General features: G+C 39.7%; 1 protein-coding gene across 3 annotated transcripts; it reads left to right on the top strand.

Annotated features, from left to right (window-relative positions):
- Positions 1–1350: 1350 nt before the first annotated feature.
- Positions 1351–20468, top strand: ANXA11 (annexin A11). 3 transcript variants are annotated; one of them, XM_058841533.1, is made up of 15 exons: positions 1351–1500; positions 8465–8525; positions 9616–9728; positions 10886–11260; positions 11803–11890; positions 12269–12363; positions 12808–12921; positions 13125–13215; positions 13330–13409; positions 13562–13618; positions 14513–14606; positions 15309–15404; positions 17971–18029; positions 18572–18694; positions 19740–20468. In XM_058841533.1, exons 2-15 carry the CDS (start codon positions 8474–8476, stop codon positions 19797–19799), a joined length of 1497 nt encoding a protein of 498 aa, XP_058697516.1. In that variant the 5' UTR covers positions 1351–1500; positions 8465–8473; the 3' UTR covers positions 19800–20468. The 3 variants fall into 3 exon arrangements, with proteins under 3 accessions (XP_058697516.1, XP_058697517.1, XP_058697515.1); XM_058841534.1 differs by lacking the exon at positions 1351–1500 and adding an exon at positions 7103–7260; XM_058841532.1 differs by lacking the exon at positions 1351–1500 and adding an exon at positions 7470–7606.
- Positions 20469–20911: the final 443 nt, after the last annotated feature.

The following is a 20911-nucleotide window of genomic DNA, read 5'->3' as shown; positions in this document are numbered from 1 at the left end:
GGAGATGACTTTACACCTGCCTGCCCATGGGAAATGGAGAATTAATTCCTTATATTTCTTTGCCTGCATGCATGGCTTTTGCTTTTCCTATTAGACTGTCTTTTTCTCAACTCACAAGTTTTTTGGCTTTTACCTTTCTCATTCCCTCCCTGATCTTGCTGACCAGGGAGTAAGAGAGGCTGTGTGGGGCCTGGCTGCTGGCTGGGGTTAAGCAACCACAGCTGTTCTTATATTCAAATATACCTATTCACCTGCTCTAGACTATTTTAAATGTAGCTGTTTCTCATGAGTGTAGCCTTGGCCTCTGCGGTGCCGATAAAAATTTTGATGAGGGAGAGGGAAAAAAATGGCAATTTCTTCTCTTTAGTTTAATCACAGCTGTTGCATTTCAATGATTGGCCATTGTAATATGTGAAAATTGTATGGAGGAGAAAAATCCCAGGCCTGTCACTGAAAGCTGTTGGTAGTTGAACAGGATGCTTTAAGAAGCGTGAACACACCTATCCAAATTAGTTTAATCCTAAATGAAATTGCCTGTTACAAAGCATACATATTAAAGAAGCAAGTGATGGAAAGGAGGTTCTGGATCCTGTTCACAAAATTCCCAGCTGCAAAGTTCATTCCCCACCCAAATTGTATAATGCTGTGATTCAGTTAGATAACGCTGTCTTTGCTATTTTGATTAGTGTCTTGGCAAAAGAAATTTAACTGGAAAATGCTAGCCCTTTTTATTTTTCATTTTTATTATCTTGGCTTGTCTCTCTAAATGCTTCCATGTGAGCAATTTCACTCATCTTTAAGGAATGCATGTAGGAAAAAAAGATGTTTATTGAAGCCTTTAGCTATTACTGCTTGTACTAGAAAAGGTCGACACAAACTTCCTTCCTTCCTTCCTCTTGATTTTTTGGGGAGTTTTACTTAAGGAAAAGTAGGTCATATACGAAATGGGGGTTTCTGTACCACCTTGTCTGGAAAGAATATTTTCTGAGATTTCCTGGTGAGAACAGTCCGAGGTGGTTTTGGGTTTAAATCCGATGTTGTCCTGAATCTTGACTTGAACCGTAGCTGCCCGGATTTGGTTTTGCCGTGTCCATGTCCCCGGTCCCTCAGGTGACGCTGTGCTCTTGCGGAATGCCCAGGCTGCCCACCTGATGGGTGGAGTTACCTTTTTTACAGTGTGTCTTGTTTTTTTGTAAAATGGGCCTCTCGCTGCAGCTGCCCCTTGGTCAAACCTGTTGTGCGGTTTCCAGCCGCGGCCGGCACACACAGGTGCCGGCTGTCCCCGCGGGCGCTGCGGGCTCTCCCCGAGGCCGGGCCCGCCGCTCCCGGCAGGTTTCGCACCGCCCGGCCCCGGCCCTCCCTCACACCGAAGCCGCGGCGGGGCGGGCGGAATGAGCCGTGGCCGCAGCGGCTCCTCCTCCTGCCGCTCCCCGGCACCGCCCTGCAGCGCCAGCGAGCACCTGGGACGGGCGGCGGGAGCAGCGGCTCACAGGACCCGCGGTAGGCGCGACCCCGCGGCGGGACGGGGCCAGGGGCCGGGGCCAGGGCCAGCCGGTGCGGCAGGGCCGGGCCGGGCCCGCGTCCCCGCAGGGAGGGGATCCTGGGGCAGCAGGAGCCGAGACGCCCGCGGGTGACCGGCAGCGGCTCAGGGGCTGGCGGAGGGGAGGTCAGGGCCTGCGGCAGCTCCGCGGCTGGGAGGAAGCGACGCCTGTTTCCTGAGGAAATACGGTTTCGGGGGAGAGGGCATGTTTTGCTGTTGTAGTTGCAGTTCGGTCCTTTGCATGTGTCTATAGTTTATCTTGAGCTTATAATTTCGATACGTACACAGTTGTCAGGAGAAAGCAGCCTAAGATGGTAGGCTGGCCATTACGCAGTGCTTTTTTATTTATTTATTTTTTTCCCCCTTTCTCTAAACTGCTCGTAGTATACTTTACCTATGTACTTCGAATGTCTTTAAGACGCTTAAGTGTCTTTAAGTGTCTTCAAGTCACTTAAGTTGTCTTAAAACCAAAACTCTTCAAACTCCTGCGATGCTGTAGCTATATGTGTGACAAAAAACAACACAAACATCTCCATATTCAGAAAAGCAGTTCCTTCTTGTCCCCATCCTGTTTCTGGGCAGTAAGGGAGTACTTCTATAGAATATGTTTTTATTTTAAAATGTATTTATAGTAGTTCCTGGAAGCTTCTTCCTGTTAAGGAGGAACTGTGGAGAGATAATGTTCCGAAGGGAGTGGCAGAAGCATGGAAGGCTTCTGAGCCTGGAGCGGGGACAGATGGCACTGGGGCAGAAGGTGTGGAGCGAAAACAGACTGGCGAGAGAGGAAAAGTGCTGGTGCAGTGTGTGTTGAGGAAGAAGCTCATGATGAGGGTTACGCACCTAAAAGCACAGCTGCTGTCAGAGTGGGAGGTTCATTCCCTGATACCTCCCCCAGCATACAGTTATTTTCTGTGGAGTGAGTCAGTGCTTTATTGGAACGCCCATGGTAACGTCGGAAACAATACAAAACCAGTGCAAGTGTATGGTTGCTGTGAAGCCTGAGTGTATGAATGTTTTCCCCATAGCTTGGCTGTTTCTGTAATTTCCTGTATTTTGAGTTGTTCTAAGCGTCATGTGGATCACTCTCCTCCCACTGATGCAGCAGATTATTAGAACTGAGTATTGCTTACATGTTTGCCTGTAGCCCTGTCCCTTCTGCTGAGTGCCTAATAATTTTATGTCAACAATATTTATGATATTTATGTTCCTTTCTCTTGCCTGACCTATACTGCCTAGTATAAGGTCCGAGGCCAAAAAAAAAAGACCCCTGGCTTGGCTAGAAAAGGACATCTGATTTTGAACTTTGGCTTAGTGAGTTACTCTGAATTAGGTGCTTAAGTTTCCTGAAGCAGACAGGCTGAATATCCCTTTTATTATTGACAGAGATAACTTTAAGCTTGGGAATTTGAACTTCTTCGGTAAACAATGTACTTATCTATAGTCAGAATAACTGGTTGTTGGCTGTGCTTGGCAGTGTTTTAAAAATACTTGGTTTTCTATTAGCTAGGAGAGTAAATGCATCTTACAAATGTTAGGATTTAGGGGAAAAAATACTTTTCAGTAGTAAGATTTAAGGACTAAAGCTGGCTGATCTAAAGTGCAGACTAGATTTGAAGGCTATAGTCTTGCTTTCTTTTCACATTCCTTGTTTATGATTGCTTTGAAATACCTGTCTCTCTATTTTACTATTTGAAGCTGGTTCTTGAATAATTCTGTTCCTGGAAAGAATTAATCAGCTGAAAATGAGTAATTCCTTATAGCCTGGAATGAATGAAGGTGTGTCCATTTGCTCACCGAGGGGTAGTAACCATCCCAGTGTTGCTGGACAGCTGGATGTGTAAGTCTTCCCTGGCCAGAAAGTGTGAGAATCATCACTGTTAAGAAGTTGATGTCTTTGTACCTCTTGTTCAGCTGGGGAGTCCCAAGGCTGTCAGCAGAGAGGTTTTGTTGCAGTGTAGGGTATGTCCATTAGGAGTTTAGCTAAGCTCCCATGCAGCTCCTGCCAGTATGCCTGACTTTGGGAGCTGTCACTTGAACAGCTTGGTGTCAGTCTGGCCTCCTGCAGCCCAAACAGCTACAGACCTGATGGAAACCTTTTGTCGTCCTTTTGTTCCTGTTGCCTCTGCCTTTGCAGTGGGGCCACTCCTTGGCTCTGCCCTTCAGGCTTGGGCACAGCAACTAATTAAAAATTGCTGGTGAGAAATGAAAAATCAGATATTTTTTAATAGTTGTTTTAGAGTACTGAATACTACTCTATTGCTGTGGTTCCTGGAGTAATTGGTATTTACATATTCTGACTTGCACTAATGGTGTAAAAATTTATTCTTTTGTGGTGGAACTTAAAATAGAGGAGTGTAAATCCCTGAGGCACTAGTCAGTTGAGAACGTAGTTCAGACTATTTATAGTATTATTTTTTTGCAACAAAAGAAAAAGTTAGGAGTTTGAAGTAGAACAACCTCATTCCATTACTTTTTCAAACATCTCATAACCTATTTTTTTTTTCTTGTTTGTTTTGTTGTTTGGAAGGTGTCTGTCTGTATTGTCATAAACGTTCTGACTGTGTGTTTCATATATTTGAAAGAGAGTATTGAATGAGTGCTACAAAAGTAGGCACTTGCATCAGGGCAGTCTAGGGGTACAAAATGAAATTGACGTCTTGGAGTTAACTCAGGTTTTTCCTGCACATAGATCTTGAAAGTCCATGCAGCTCAACTAAGTTCTTTGGATTTTGAAGCCCTGAGTTTATATGTAGGGCTTCAGTCACTGTAAAGGTTACAGGAATGTTCTTAGTAATATTTTTACAGCTTGATTGTGGCTTATGGGTATGTCTTCCCATTCAGCTTTTCTTTGTTGAGCGTGGCATCATCAACATTTCAGATCTATTTTATTTTGACTAAAGCTTACAAGTGCTACCTTTCTGATGCTCTTCCCTCCTCACCCCCCTTGCCCCAGTAGGTCAAAAAGTGTTAGATTATTTTCTGTAATAAAAAAGATTATTATATTGAATTAGAAGGATCATCAAAAGTGACGGAGCTCCTGAGTCATAATACTAGCAAGCAATTTAAATGGATAATTTTTTTAAAAAAAACTCATATTTTATTTTGTTTCTGTTCCACAGTCTATTCAAAGCTGTGAGTTGGTTTGGGAAGCTATTTTTTATTGGAAGTGGATGATGTGTTAGTACTCTTTAAATATGCATTGTTGGATGAATTCCAGTAAAGGTGAACAATGAGTGATAAGATCTGTGTAAAGAGGTTTCCTGAGTTTTGGGCAGCATGAGCTCACCCGTGTTGGAAGATAAACCCATTCCACTAAATTAGTTCTTTTCATAGTGAGAGGAAGGCTAGACAGGAATCACATACATATACAGAAGACTTAATGAAAAAATAAAATTGCAGGACTTTTTATCTGTCAGGATGAAAACTATTACAACTGATACAGGAGAGAACAACTTGTATGATGCAGTGTATGAGTCAAAGATAAATTTTGCTCAGGCTGGTAAAAAAGCACTTTGCTGGTTCAGTGCTGACTGTGGTTTGTCCTTGTCCTGGAAAAGCATTGTGGTGGATGCCTCAGCTCATATCTGATGAAAAACGACAGCATATTGTAAGGTGATAAATTCTGTTCTGCTGGTTTCACAATCAGGGATCAGTCTCAGAGCAGGTACTGTAATTTATAGCTTCAGGCTGCTTTGTCTACAATATCCTGGTAATTAACCTTGTGGAGGAGTCAAGGCCAAGGGTTTAACTTTACTCGGTGATCCCTGTGATGAAATGGGCATAATTAAACAAATAATTTTGAAAAAATAAAGATTGTGGTTTTTCATCCTTTTTTGTCTTCAAATTATTGTACCATGGCATAGCTGGAGCCTGAACAGCAGCCACTAAATACATTCCAGTAGTGGGCGTGAATGCAGTGGCTGAGTTTATTGCTATTGCACCTTGAAACAGAAGTTTTCTTGCAGCCTTGAAGTTTTCTTCTTTATTTCTGCCTTCATTATGGCATTTGTATTTTTGTTACAAATTTATTGAGTTGTAGTCCTTTCCTTCTGTGTTGTATCGTACAGAAGCATATTTGCAAGACTCCTGTTGAAAGTCTGTCATAGGTTTAAATGTTTATGAACAGGTCTGTTCCCTCTTAGTTTTGTCAAGCAGCAGGAAAATGCTCAAGAGCCTGAATGGTTTATAGCTTGCAGTGTGAAGCATGATAGCGACGTTTGCTGTGGGAGTAAAACCTCAGGTCTTTATTTAAAGTTCTGAGGTGGACCTCTGGGATTGAATACTGGGAATGGGGAGAGGACCTTGACAGTAGTTGTTCTTTGTTTTCTTCAAGGCACTCCCTCTTTCCGTGTGTGGTTTGGTTGTTTGTATTTTTCCCTTGTCTTATGCACTACATTTTTTATGACTGAGCAAACAGAGACCTTGCTGTTCCTTTGTCCTCCCACGCAATATTTGTGTAGCAGGGTAGGTTTCCATATCTTCTGTTCCCTCGCCTGTATCACCCTCTGTTATCAGCAGGCAAGTGCTGCTCATCAGGAGCAATTTTAGTAAAATATTGTGGATGTAGCAGGAGAAAGTGTGGATGATGAGATTAGAAGATGAAATGGAGGCTGGCTTGAGGGAATGGTTGGGAAAGGTAACTTTCTATGTTAGTATTTCTAAAGTTAGAGTACTGGTCAACAGAGGCTCGAATCAACTGCGGAAAAGGTGGTGATCAGGGAAGTTTCTGAACATGAGAAGTCGGTGTGTTTGCAGATCTAGTTTGCCTGGAATCTAACCAGTCTGGGAAAATTTCCCCTTGGAAAAGCCCTGGTTAAATACAGTGTTCAAAAGAAGCAAGTGGAACATTTTTATATAGAAACTAACATTTTTTTCAGATTGCTGAAGTTGGCTGTTTTTTCTCAACCTCAGCTTTCATTGCCGAAAGGCTCTTTTAATCTTGGGTTTTTTCCCAATTTGAAATGAGCGTTCTGTATGGGATTAAAAGCAAGCAAACAGCCTTGCTAAGAAAAACAAAGCCTATCCCATTGCTTCTCACCCTCTACCACAAAAAAAAAAAGTTTTTTTTTCCTTAAATGTGTACCTAAATCTTTATTAAAAAGGCATCTTAAAATTTTTTGAGTACCCTGTCTTTGTTGTATTTACATGTAAAGCTAAAAAGTAACTAAAAATATAATTACGGTTTTACCTGAAGAAATAACACTAATTTCAGTGTTGTAATATTTTGTATATAAAAATGTACACCTTGACATTACACATGCTAAGAATCTAGATTCTGGGGGTTTGGTTTATTTTTGAGTGACATGGTAATAATTGTTCTTTTTTATTTTTCCATGCTTTATTACATAAAGCCCATTTCTGAATTAGAGAGTCTCTGAAGTGTGCCAGGCTGCCTTCTGTTGAGTTTTTTAATGGTTTTTTTTTTTTTTCTGCTGGCCTCTCTGCACTTCCATACTCGGGTACCTGCCGGAGGTGGCAGCATGGGCCTGGGGCCTGGCAGCTCCCTCTGGCAATTGTGTGGCCAAGCGCCAGGAGGGAGGAAGCTGCCTGCTCGTTTTTCCAGCAGCAGAGGGAGAATACGTCTTGCTTTTTTGTTTCTTGGCCTTGTGAGTTGTGTCAGTCTTTGCATGGGTAACAGCAGGCATTGCTTTTCTAATGCTGAGAAGCTGCATTCGCTTATTTACTGATTCTCAGACACTACATACTGGAGCAAAAGTAAGGTAGGGTTATAACTTTTGGTGTACTCTGTTCATTGCTGTTTCTGTTAATTTATCTCTCTTTAAATTTAAATGAGTATGTGCAGCATGAAGTCCGAGCAGTTTTTAAGTAAATTTCAGATTTCCTAATTGTATTTCCTTTTAAAAAAGAAAACCACTAAAAAAGAGTGTTTCTCCATTTCAGTGTTGCTATGCGATAGAGCCATGCAAACCAGAAAGAGAAGTTAATGTGATCATGCAAAATGAAAACAATTTCACAAGAACAGCACCCCTGCCAACTCAAACCAAATCCAAAGCAAAATTCCACAGTTGAAACCCAAAACACAGCAAAACATGCCAGATGCAAAAGGTAGTGCTTTAGGGGAAAGAGAGGGGGAAAAAAAGGGCAGCAATTCTAAAAATAGACTGTGATTTGTCATTAAAATAACCTTCAAAAGTTAACACTCATTATGGATATTTTCTTCATAGTTCCTTTTACCATTTCTTCTGGTAGTTGTTCTGTTTAAAATAAAGCCTTTGTATTTTGGAAGCCAGTTTTCATTTTGTCCTTAATTTAGCTGTTCTTCCTTTTTGACCTCCGCTTCTATTTTGGACAGCTAATGACTTTGTGCACTTCTGTGCTGACAGAGGCACTATCCATTTTGAGAGACCAAATTTGTTCTAGTGATCTTGTCCTATCAGTAAACCCTTCATATTTTATGGCAATGCGGTAACCATGAAGGTGTATCCCTTCTGCTTCTTATTCTGACCTTGCACTTCTCCAGACGTTTGCATTTAGGTGCCTTCTAACACCTTCTCCTAATTACTCACTTGAAGACATAGCTTCTTTGTCAGATGATTTTCTACTCCTCATTGGTAACACAGTTTTGTATAGGCTGGAAATTCTGGAGGTTTTAATAGCACAGTAAAGGAAGCATGTACAAGTAATATATTCCTAACAACATAATAGGCAAAGCAAGCAGCAAGTAGTAACTGGAACTGATAAGAAAAATAGTGTGAGGAGTGACTCTGCAGCTGCTTAGCTATCTGTTTATTAGTCCAGCAGAAGGAAACAGGAAGAGGTTTTTAAAGGGAAAGCCGGGACAGGCTTGTGCAGATTATATATAAATATTGATAACTGGCTACTGCATAAATGTTACCTCTTAGTGTTACATGGTGTAATGAGTGAAGCATTGCAGAAAATAACTGTATCACCCATACTTTCCAGATCTTTGCAATGAGTTACCCGGGCTATCCCCCAGCGGGTGGATATCCACCAGCTGCTCCAGGTAAGTTGTTCAGATGAATTAAACATAATGCACTGGCAGTCCTGTCTGGAGTGGAAACATGGCATGGATGAAGAACAGGACTCTGAAGGGTTTCCTTGACTCCCCAGAGCTTTCTGTACTTGCTTGTTAAGTCCTGTGTTATTTAGGCTGGGGATTCTGATTTGTCTAATATGTGTGTTCTGCCATGTGCTCATATAGTAGGGTCCAGTTTCATTCATCTCAAATAAAGCACAGAGCATTAGGAAATGGTCTTAACTTGATCAAATCAAATAAATGACAAGGATCAGTGTCAAGTCAATACTGAGTCTTTAGGGTGTGTGGTGAGACAAATGAGTATGGGGAGAAATCATTCATACATCTTAAAACCATATTCTCCAAAGAAATAGGAAATTATTCTTAATTCACTGTTCTTAGGCAGGTGATTGCATACAGAGGAGAGAGGGCAATTAACAAGGGTGGCATTTATAATAACATAAAGCTGATGAAATACTCAACCACTGCTTGGTTATCAAGCTGAGCTTCACAGTTGTTAATATTGTTGAAATTCAGAAAGAAGGGTCTGGAGTCATGCAGGTATGGTGAAGTGTGGAGTTAGGTAGGCTAGCTCAGGAAGGGGAAGTTGAACTAGCTAGGAGGATAAAGCCTATTTCTCAGCAGAGTATTCTATCTTAAGTTAGACCATACTGCTGGGTGCAGACAAGTTTTATGACTTTGGTGTCTGTAAATATACTGTTGTGCTCTGTGGACACCTCTCAAATTAGCAAAGTAAGTGGAATTAATAATATCTTCCTACTGGAATACCCAGACAACTTTGTACTTTAAGTACTCTCAAGTCAAAATGTGGTGCTAGTCTTGACTGAGTGCTAACTGTCAAATAGGTTTAGAGTTTGAGAACTTACAGATTCAGTTATACTAACATGATTAGAAATACCCAGTGAGACCTCTCTTTTTATAATAATTACACTGCTGCCCTGCACCTCTTCAGTTGATTTTCCTGGTAGTGTTGAAAATAATTACATTAGAAATTTCAGTAGTAAGAACTTTAAAATGGCATAGTTTCTTGTTTCAGCACATGTGTGTTTGATTTCAGGTAGCAGTCCTTGGGGTGGTGCTGCCTATCCACCTTCAAATCCACCTCCAATTGGCCTGGAAAATGTGGCTGGCTATGCCAACCAGTTCAATCCCAGCCACATGGCTGGAATGGTGAGTTTGCTTTCATTTAATGTGTTTCACTGTGATGCCCTTAAGGGTGAATTTGTGTTTCTGGCATTGTCACAGTGAAGTTCATCACTTGAATTCTGTGCCTTTATGTCTAATCTGTTTAAGTGTTGAGCATTCAATATTGCCTATTGAAGAAAATGATTACTGAAAGCTATTTCTTATTTTAGGAAACAGAACACTAGTTAAGTGTTGTTAACAGTCTAACTTCAAAAGTTGTGAACGTAAAACTAATACAACTTGGCATTTGCTGAGTTGAGGAATAGGGAGCTATTAACACAGAGTATGCACTGTTAATATATTCACATGAGCAAACACAGTCTGGATTTTGCCTATTACCTGTGTTTTGACCAGTCAGAGTAAGGAAAAAGGCAGTGTAATTAGAGGTAGCAATGATTCATCCTTGAAAATAATATGGGATCAACAGTCTCTTACAAACACTGATGTTTAACAGATGGAAGTAAAAACCTTTTACATTGACTGAAGAAAATGTAGACGTTTCCAATGTGATTTTTTTCATAGAGCAGAAGTGAGTGACACTTCTGACAACTTTAGTCTTCAGAAATCTGTTATGCTGCATAACGAATGCAGTTTGTAGGAAGATATTTGCATTATAGATGCCTTTCTGAGGCAGTGATTAAATGAAGCGATTTGGCAGCCAGCAGGCAAATTGAGCAACAAACTATCTAGGGTGCAGGAGGCAATATCCACAGCAACTAGTTTTTGACAATTCTGCAATCATCAAATGTCTCTTCTGGTTTCTCTCTAGAAGAGTGGTTTCAGTGGTAAAGTTTTGATGTGGAGCGGAATATCTTCATTTCAGTTTCTGCAGAAGTCTTTCCAAATGCAGTCCAGGAACTCCTGCTAGTTGTAAACTACTAACACATCATAAAACAGCCAAAGGTTGCTTAAAGTCCTTGCACCCAGGTGCACCCTTGTGATCATACAAGGCAGCCATGAGAAAAGAAGGGATTATTTGGTGTAGTTTTAGGCAGATTTTTCCATCCTGCTTGCTTTGTTTTCCAGATAAAGAACTATCTGTCTGTGTTGGTGGGGAGGGAGGTTGTGTTGTATTAAGCATGTTACTGAAACTCAGCTGTTTGTACATCTTCCTGTCTCTTGCTTTTTTGCTGTCATTGCAGGCATCCAACCTGGCAGGGACCTTTGGAGGGGCAAATGTACCGCAAAACATGTATCCTTCCACACCTGGGGGTTATCCACCTGTTCCTCCAGGTGGCTTTGGGCAACCCCAGCCAGGACAGCAGCCCTCGTACGGAGGGTACGCTCCCCCTGGAGGAAATCCACCATCCGGAATGCCTTCTTACCCAGGGTATGGAGGCGGCCCTGTGCCAGGCCAGCCCACACCACCACCTGCTCAGCAGCCTATGAACTATCCAGGATTTCCAGCAACTCACCCAGGGCAGCAGCCCATGCCAAATTACCCAGCAGGTCCAGCTGTGAACCCATCTATGCCCTCTTACTCAGGAACTACAGGGCCTGCAGTCACTCCTGTAACAGTAAGAGCATTCACTGCTTTTCTTTTGAGGTGTGGCTGTATATATGTTCCTCTACATTTACTTTGTGTGTATTAATGTAAACCAATCATGAAATTGGAAAGAAAGTTAGGAAAAGAAGTTTGAGCAAAGAGAGAGATGGAACCTTTTCAAACACAAGCAGTATAGGCTCATATGTCTTGAAACAAATGATGTTTTACCATGGTATCCAAGAAAAAAGTTTTGACATTAATTCAAATTAATAAATCTTGCCTTTCCTAACTTTAGCAAGTATTGCCAGTCATATATACAGTATAATCAAACCTTAATTAATTGGAAAGCAGATTTAATGTCAGGAAACCTTGATCTTGCATTTTGTCATTTGTGTCTAGAAATTAGCAAATTGCTTAAGGAAGGGTTGGTTTGAGTTTTCTCTATTACTTTTCTCACAAGAAAAAAATTAGTAACAGTGATCATCTTTCCTAAGTAGTAAACCAGTATTTCACTATTTAACACTAATATGCTGTTAACACTAGTACTGTTTAACACTATTGATCTCATTTTAGCATGGAAACCGAGGTACCATCACTGATGCACCAGGTTTTGACCCTCTGAAGGATGCAGAAGTCTTAAGGAAGGCCATGAAAGGATTTGGTGAGCAGTCTGAGGATTTACATGTCAGTTAAAGTAGAATTGCATATCCATTCAGCACTGATGTTTTTCTATTGCTGTGTGTGTACTGAGCAGGATAGTTCACATGTGATTGTCCTTGGTTATCAGAAGTATTACTGGACATTCATGTAGGCATAAATAATATCATGAGTTTGGTTTAGGTTTTCTTTGTATTCTTACTGTGTTTGTGGTTGGGAGTAGAGCTCGAAGTTCTGTGGTTGTACACAAGAGTAGATACTGTAGGTGAATTCAAGGCATTCATGTCCTTCTGCTGGGTTTAGAACAGGATGAAATAGAGACAGAAAGCTCAATTCTCACGTGAGGTGATGCTCATTCTGTGGTGTCTGTGTGCGTGTACAGGAACCGATGAGCAGGCCATCATCGATTGTCTTGGAAGTCGTTCAAACAAGCAACGGCAGCAGATAATCCTGTCCTTCAAAACAGCTTATGGAAAAGTAAGTACATTGTGAGAACAGAAGGAAGAAGAAATAAGAGCCTACATCCCTTCAGTGGCAGTCAGAAGACTTAGTGGTGGGGAAAAAAGATTGAAAGGTGCATTAGGGGAAGATGTTTCTTAAGTCATAGCCAGTTCAGAGTTCTGCTTTTTACCCATGCTTGACTTCTTTATGCAGTGTTGCAGATGAAACATGTAAAGCAGTTTCTATGCTAAATGGTTACTTTGACGCTTTGATCTGTGCAGTCTATTTAATTGGACCTTAGTGACCTCAATGTACATATTCCATTATGCTGGTTTTAGTGTTAAGTGGCATAGCTTTACTTTGAACATACATTACTGGTGCTTATGCATAAAAAATTCTTAATAAAATGTGTATTTTTGGTGCTTGCTTTTGTCAAGTTTGGTCTTTACACATATATTCCTTGTTTTTCCTTCTCATTAGGATTTGATCAAGGATCTCAAGTCTGAGCTATCAGGTAACTTTGAGAAGACAATCTTGGCAATGATGAAGACACCTGTCATGTTTGATGCTTATGAAATCAAGGAAGCTATAAAGGTTTGTGTAGGAGATACATTTATAAGATAGGGGAAATAGTTGAGCTGATAAAATATTTGGTTGCCATTTAAAAGTTTGGGCTTACTTGGGATTACTTGCTTTGGTTATAATCTGAATTTTTTCCTGTACAATTTTATTACATTTCTTTTGTGCTAGGCTGTAGAAATCAAGAATCTGAAGTGTTTCTTCTTTGCTTGTTTTAGGGCGTTGGCACAGACGAAAATTGTCTCATTGAAATCTTAGCTTCCCGCAGTAATGAGCATATTCAGGAACTTAACAGGGTCTATAAAGCAGGTTAGATCTGTTGCATCAAAATTTTCATCCCTTTCTTCCTTAATCACTGATTGATAGTTTGAATTTAGGAATTGAGCAGGGTTGTATGAGGATTCATGACTGTCTCTTTTCCAGAATATAAGAAAACTCTGGAGGAAGCAATAAAAAGTGACACATCTGGACACTTTCAGAGACTTTTAATATCACTTGCTCAGGTACTTGTCTGCTGGGATTTTGGGAATTTTTTGTTGTGTATTTGTAGGTGGTGTGGATGGGTTTGGTTTGGTTTTGGTTGTTTTTTGTTTTTTTTTAATTTAAAAAAAAAGCAGCCCATCAGTAACACTGCTGGATCTTCTACTTCTTTCAGGGAAACAGAGATGAAAGTACAAATGTCGACATGTCTGTTGTCCAAAGAGATGTACAGGTCAGTAAAAATGCTTCATCATTTCTAGCTATGGTCAACTCAGTTTGCTGAAATTAGACTGTGTGGATTCTGCTTACTGTTAGTTTTGGATACCTTGTGACGTCTTCTGATTCAATGCTTATGTTTGAGTAGAGATACAAAAAGCTGTGACAGAGCATTAGAGCCATGTAGGTGCAATACAGAGATGAATCTCTTGGGAGTACAGTCCATGGGATATTTTACTTCTCATTCAGTCAGGTCCTTGGCTTTTCCAAGTATTGGATTGTGCTGCTTACTAAGGAAATGGTCCAAAGAGATTTGAGGTGACGTGTGTGGATTAAATTTTAAACAATTCAACACCTGCAATAGCCTTTGCATGTTGTTTAATATACATATAAATAAGGCACTTGGACTTAGTAATGCCTCCCCATTTATTTTTCTGTATATTCCATTTCACTATGTAGCAAAGGGAAAACCCCGGATTGTTTTAGCCATACTAGTGGCATTTAAATAGTAACGCCATTAGCTTTCTACATAGTGTGCCTTAGCCAAAATACAAGAATGTCCCAGAATGCACCTAGAATTGTAGAAGAAAAGCTAGATGTAAGGACTGTTAGGAAGAAAAAATTTCAGGTACTTTTTGAACAATGTCCCCTTCTTTAGTAATGTGGTGCTCTTGTGCTTGAGCACTTATGCATCAGCAAGCTAGGAAGACTGCAAGCATAGCATATTATAGGAAGGTTAGAACTAGTTGCTATTTATTGCTTGCCCCTTGTACCACCCTTTTGCAGTGGTACATAGGCTATGAAATAAGTATAAAAGGAGGAGAGGCTGCAAGGAGGCAAATCTGTAACTGAGCTGTTCAGCCTGACTACTTTTCTGAGTAATGAAGTGTGAACTCTCTTCTGTGTTCAGGAGTTGTATGCAGCTGGAGAGAACCGTCTAGGAACTGATGAATCCAAATTCAATGCCATTCTGTGTGCAAGAAGCAGGGCCCACCTTAGAGCAGGTAACGATGCCCTACATAAACAGTAACTTGATTCTGTTGTGTATAATGATAAAAATGTACAGCACTGCTCTGTGCTCTGAATTTCCTCCATCTGTAAAGTGAGGCCAATAAGATATCAATGACAAGCAGGGTGAATTCTGCTGAGGAACAGGAAGAGTCACCTTTCTAGTAGAAGTAGAGGTCATACTTGTTCAAATGATCCTCTGATAAAGAGTTGAAAAACTAGAATTGTTTCAGTCTTGCATACTTGTGTGTGCAAGACACTTGCAATCCTTCCCTTTTTACTTGCTGATGTAAGGTACTACATCAGTCTGTCGTGGTGGAAATGTTTTAGTAACTACATAGAACTTTTACAATGTGTTGTTGGTATGCGAGGTGCTTATATGGAGGAAAGGGGTGTATATGAGAACATGAATAATTTCTTAATTTTGTTGACACCCAAAGTTTTCCTAAAAAATTGCTGTGATTTCTTAGTCTATTTTTTCAGTGAAGAGGACAGAGTTAGGCAAGCTAGAAGGAGCCTGATAACATGCAAATGGTTGATAACACAGTTATTAATCCTTGAGATGTTCAAACTAGTGTGAGTACACTGTAGTGTGAGTACACTTCTCCAGCTGAGAATCGCCATTGAAATGAAGCCATCCAGCACATTCCAGAGCCACCTCTTGTGGTGGAGCTGAAATCTTTCTTTTCCATTAACAGTCTTCAGCGAGTACCAGAGGATGTGTAACCGGGACATCGAAAGCAGCATATGTCGTGAAATGTCTGGAGACTTGGAGAGGGGCATGCTGGCAGTAGGTATGTGCCACCTTAGCAAGTTCATTCCTGCTATTCTGCTACAGCTGGCTCAGGTGGCACCTGTGACTCCAGCTAAGGATGTTCTTATTAGTAGTAGTTTCTAGTTTTCTGCTTTTTATGTTGAGCTTTCTGTGAAGTCATTTGTGATTAGTAAAGTGGGACACTTAATTCACCTCAAAAGGACAGATGAAGCTTTTTTATTTCAGGCATCTGCAGAATTTGAATTTCACGTGTTAAAATAGGGAGAGAATTATTAACTACAATTGACACTGTTTAAGAAATGAACTTGTACCAACTGCTGACTCAGTGAGAATGGAGTATTTGGGACAATTTTGGAAATCTAGCAAGATACAGGCTTTAACCCTCTAATTAGTTACCTCTACCTCTATTTAGTAGAAAGAAAACTTGAATTTAATTGTAAAAGGGTTATTTTTTCCACTTTTCCTGTGGCTACAATTTTATTAAAACTTCATTTTTAATGGCCCCAGAACTTCTGAGGAGTAAAAATTCTTACCTCAGGTCTACTGTTCTCTCTTCAGAAGCAGCCATTTATTTCCATGAGGTTGGGACAAGGCCTCAAGTTGCTGTGCAGTAGTTTAATTTAAAATGCTTTATTATAGATATAACTGTGAACCACTTTGCTGTCTTGTGTCTTTACATCTCAATTTCTTTTTCTGTTTATTTCTGTAAACATACTGTGGTATCTAGAGCTCCTGCTTTAAAAGTGGTGTTCTTTGGTTTTGAATATGGTAGTGATATAACAAAAAAACTCCTAAAACAACCACAGACACCTAACCCAAAAAATAGGAAAAGTGAACTTTGCATCACTTGGAAATGAGATAGAAGAGGATATTTGGTTCAACCACAACAGATTTTTCCACTGAACTTTGTAACAAAATCTTGACAAAATGAAAATCAACTTAAAAGTCTTATTTTTTCACTCCTGTCTTGTGCATGTGTGAACTATGTAACTAATGTTCTTATTCTACTTGGCCGTACTGTTGTTGTACCGATCTTTTAATGACCCAAGCTGGATCTAGCTCATTGTGTCTGATTCATTTGCAGACCTTTTCCAGGATTCAAACTGTCACCTCAGAAACTATTGTCAGAAAACCAAGCTTAGGGAAAAGATTTCTCTGTTTGTAGAAAAAGATTGCCTTAGTAAAGAAACTGCTCAGAGTTTAGAAGCCATTTGTCTTCATGGAGCTTCATAGTGACTTGACAGGTCTTCATGTAAATCCAGATTCAAAACTGAGACTGTAGCTGGCAAACAAGTCAATAGCTTTTTGAGCAAGGCTTGTCATTAATATTCACTAACTCCCTTTATTAAATAGATTCTGTGGGATTTTTTATGTATATACACATATCTCTATATCAGTAAATGATATTAACCTCATTTGTTCTGTGAACCTTATTTGCAAGAAAAAAAGGAGTTTCTAATTGAAAATATTTAATTTTGCTTTCTTTAAAGCTTTCTGGATTGTAAAACTGGTAACTTAAACAACATCTTTAAACATCTTAGAATGCAAGTGTGTTGTGTTAGCTAAATATAGTGATACAGAAACATGCATTTCATTTTGTCATTTGTTTTTGAATAGTATTGTACGTATCATTGACAGTTGTGTGGTGAACTGCTATCTCTCATCTACATTTTCCTACTGAGAAAAGTACTTCTCCCTATACAGAATGTGTGTTGCTATGAAAAATATATCTGGGGTTACACCTTTAGTTCTGCGTTGATTCTGTGTGATTGATTTTGATATCTTACTGTGCTATTAAATGTCAAGTTTGGTTTGTTTCCTCTGTAGTTTACCACAGTTTGCATGATTGTTTACTTGTAAGCAACATTGCATCAATACATAGATTTTAATTCTGATCAGTGATGGAGAATTCTTTAATTATCCTGATTAACATGACAGTAATTTGACTTAGATTTTGCTCTTTCAGATTTCTAATTAACTGTGCTAATTAAATATAACATCTAGTCATTAGTAAATGAGCACGTTAAAAAAATTTCAGGAGTCTTAATGAACTTTGTGGCTAAAATAAGACTAAAATAAGGGTTATGATGATTCACCCTTAAGGAGAAGGAACCACCTAAGATTCTCTGCTATCATAGGTGGTTTCCTAATTTGTACTAGTGCAGGACTTGAATTTTTCATACCTTGCAGATGCATGGCCTGAAAATTTAGAATCAAGAAGTCAGGAACACCACTACCTATGTGTTCCTTCAAATCTTCTGCCCCCTCCTCATCCCCTGTTCTCACTTCACAAACAAGAATCTGGACATTAGAATTCAAAGGTTCATTATGGCTCACACTAGATGGTTTCTAGTGACAGAAATGTTTACTTTTAGCCGTGCAGTGTAGGTTCTTTAACTGTATTGCAGCTACTGTTTGGATTAAAAATAATTTCGGTGACTAATGGAAGGAGTGGAAGCTGCATTGTATAAAGCGTATGTTTATGTAAAATTCAAGCATGTGACTATGTTGGATAAACTCAAAGAATTACTGAGTTCTGATTGAGGAGGAATGCCTGATTTCTGTAATACTGTTTCTTTTTGCAGTTAAGTGTCTCAAGAACACACCAGCTTTTTTTGCAGAGAGATTATATAAAGCAATGAAGGTAGGTGTCTGTGACAAGTTACATAAACTTATAGTGTGGGGTTTTTATAAATGCTTGTACAGCTCTTGGGAAGGAGCTGTGCAGCTGAAGGGATTACATTTTTCAGTGGGCAGATGACTAACAGGATGCAGTCATTATTATGAAAGGCTGGAAAAAATCTAGCTAATTTGATCCAGCTTAACAGAGCGATGAATGCAACCATACATAAAACAAAAATCTTCACTTGGTGAAACAAAAATATGCTTAAAACTCATTGAAATGGGTACTTTTTAAGTAGGGAATTCTAGCAGAAATAAAGGCCATTTAACTCAACAGATTTTTGTGACCTGTCTTTATAAATCCCCCTCTTTTTTTTTGAGCTGTTCTTGTGCAGAGAAATTAGCGTCCTACCACTAAATTAAATTTATTAAAGTATGATAGGCCAAATTCTGTTCAAGCTTATTAAGTCAGTGGGATTATGCTAGTAAACAGGCATTTTATTTTTTACCAGTGCTGTATCATACACTTTTCAATGCATTATACTGCTGCTATGTTTGTTTCAGGGAGCGGGGACAAAGGACAGGACGCTGATCCGGATCATGGTATCGCGCAGCGAGGTTGACCTGCTGGACATACGTGCAGAGTACAAGCGGATGTATGGCAGATCTCTCTACTCAGATATCACTGTAAGACTTGCACATCTTACCTTCCTTGCCTTCCTTACCTTCCCTGCCGTGACACCCCTTGTGCTGGCAAAACACTGCTCCTTGTGCTGAACGGCTGTTACCTGCACTAAGCTTAGCTGGCTGTGTTGGATTGCTGCATTGGCCAGGAGCATGGAGGCTGAGGGCTGGAGGATTGAGAGCACTTGGGTTTGCATGGGGGCTAGATGAACTAGGGATGGGAAGGAAGGAAAGGGAAAAGAGGTTTCTGAGACCCCTCTATCCCAATCTACTTATATGATCTTGTGGGAACTACTCAGTCCTCCAGTTGAGTAACAGTGACGCTCTACTTCATGTGTGTCTTGGAAGAATATAAAGGTCCTAAAAATCTTCTTAAGGATTGCCTCCTCTTTCTCTTGAAAGTACAAGATTTTGCAAATAGGCTAAACTTCAGATTCTTTAGCAGTTGATCCACATTCCTGCTGCTATGAAGAGCTATAGCAACAGCCAAGAGGATGCCTGGCCAGTGGTAGGGCAGTAAGTGCTGGAGGAGAGTGAGTGGTGTCACTTTTATTTACCTTGTAATGAGGGTGCCAAACCTATTAAGCCCCTGTTTATTCCTTCTGCTCTGGACACGGAGGGGCTGTAACTTGGTGTTTGGAAAGAATCCTGTAGACATTCTGGAGGTTAGCATGTGCCAAATGTTTCTTCTACAGTAGTTGCATGCCCTGTAACCACCAATGTATCAGTAAAAAGAAGTGAGACATTGGTGGAAAAGCTCTGTATTTCTTCTTCCCCCCTGTTCCTCTTTTGATCTGGCACTATAATTTACCATTCAGAATAGAAGCAGAACAGGCCATATCTATTTAATGGACTGAACTTGGTTAAAACTCAGCTTCAGTAAATATGGGGTGTGCATGTCCACAGTTAGGTGTATGTAAACTCAGCTGCTTATTTCTGTAAAAGTAGAGCCAAAAATATCCCTGGAAAGAAAGTTCTCAGTTTTCCAGCTGTGGCTTCATCTCTTTTGGTTATTCTTCAACTTTTCTTTTTCTGGATTACTTTTCAGGGTGATACTTCAGGAGACTACCGGAAAATCCTACTCAAGTTGTGTGGTGGAAATGACTAAATGGAGCATTGAGCTTTTCTTCAAAAAGCTGCAATTTTCATGTACTTGCTGCAAAGCATCTTTTTTCCTCCATAAGTAAATATGTAATGACTTGTTTCTTCTAAAGCAATTACATTTTAAATAATATTGCATATATCTTCAGTTCAGAAGTAGTAGGTAATAAATGCCAAAACCCCCCAAAATACCCAGCTTATGTGCTGTCTACTCAGGATTCTGTATAGCAGCCTTAGCAATCCATGAATGGGTGGTCATTATTTCTTTTCTGCTTCAATCATGCTGAAATAATGTTTGTTTTATGAAAAATCACAGTTGTGTGATTTAAGATTTTTTTTTGTATAAACATTGAGTGCAATTTTAATGCAAGTTTTATATCTATTGTATGTAGAGTTGGTTAGCCCACTTCCTGATATGTGGAGATAGCAGCCTCGAGATTTTGTGTCAAGTTAAGACTGTTTTAAAGAAGTTTTGTCAAGTTCTATTTTTTACCTTGATTATTTTCAAGGAAGATATGTTCCACATTTCATTCTTGCTAAGGCAGACTGTCCCAAGGCAGTAGTAATGTTGACAGTAGTAAAGATTCTGTCATTAATGTTTAAAGGTTTTGGATCGTGCCTTAAATATATGTATGTAAGAAGAGATTATGAAATTAAAGCTGTCTGAGTCTTTGCAGACTGTGCCTTTTGGTGTTCATATTGATGTATGTGAGTGATGATTCAGTTTATGTAACTTAATTTTTCCATAGAAGTTCTCTTCCCCAGGATTATTCAGAAATTGTTGTTTTGATAAGAGTTTGGGAGATGTATGCTGTTAATGAGCAATTGTATATGATACATGTAATCTGTAGTTACTGCTCAGTATTTTCATTTTGCATGTTGCAGTTTCTCTAACTCTTGGAACTCTGAATTTTTATTCGCTGCTGGCATGGATGACATCTCTTCAGCTTGTTCTCAAAATAAAAACATGTAAAGGTAAAAAGTACATAGCAGGGGAAAGGTTTTCTAACTAGATCAGTGAAAATAGACTGCTTATTATTCAAGAATGTGCAAACTCCCCTTCCTTCACACACATGTAGGTGTGCTCTGTCTGTTGTCTGACAGGACCTGGATTTAATT

Source organism: Poecile atricapillus, chromosome 6 (assembly GCF_030490865.1).
Source record: "Poecile atricapillus isolate bPoeAtr1 chromosome 6, bPoeAtr1.hap1, whole genome shotgun sequence".
NCBI lineage: Eukaryota > Metazoa > Chordata > Aves > Passeriformes > Paridae > Poecile > Poecile atricapillus.
This window is presented reverse-complemented; position numbering and strand designations above follow the sequence as displayed.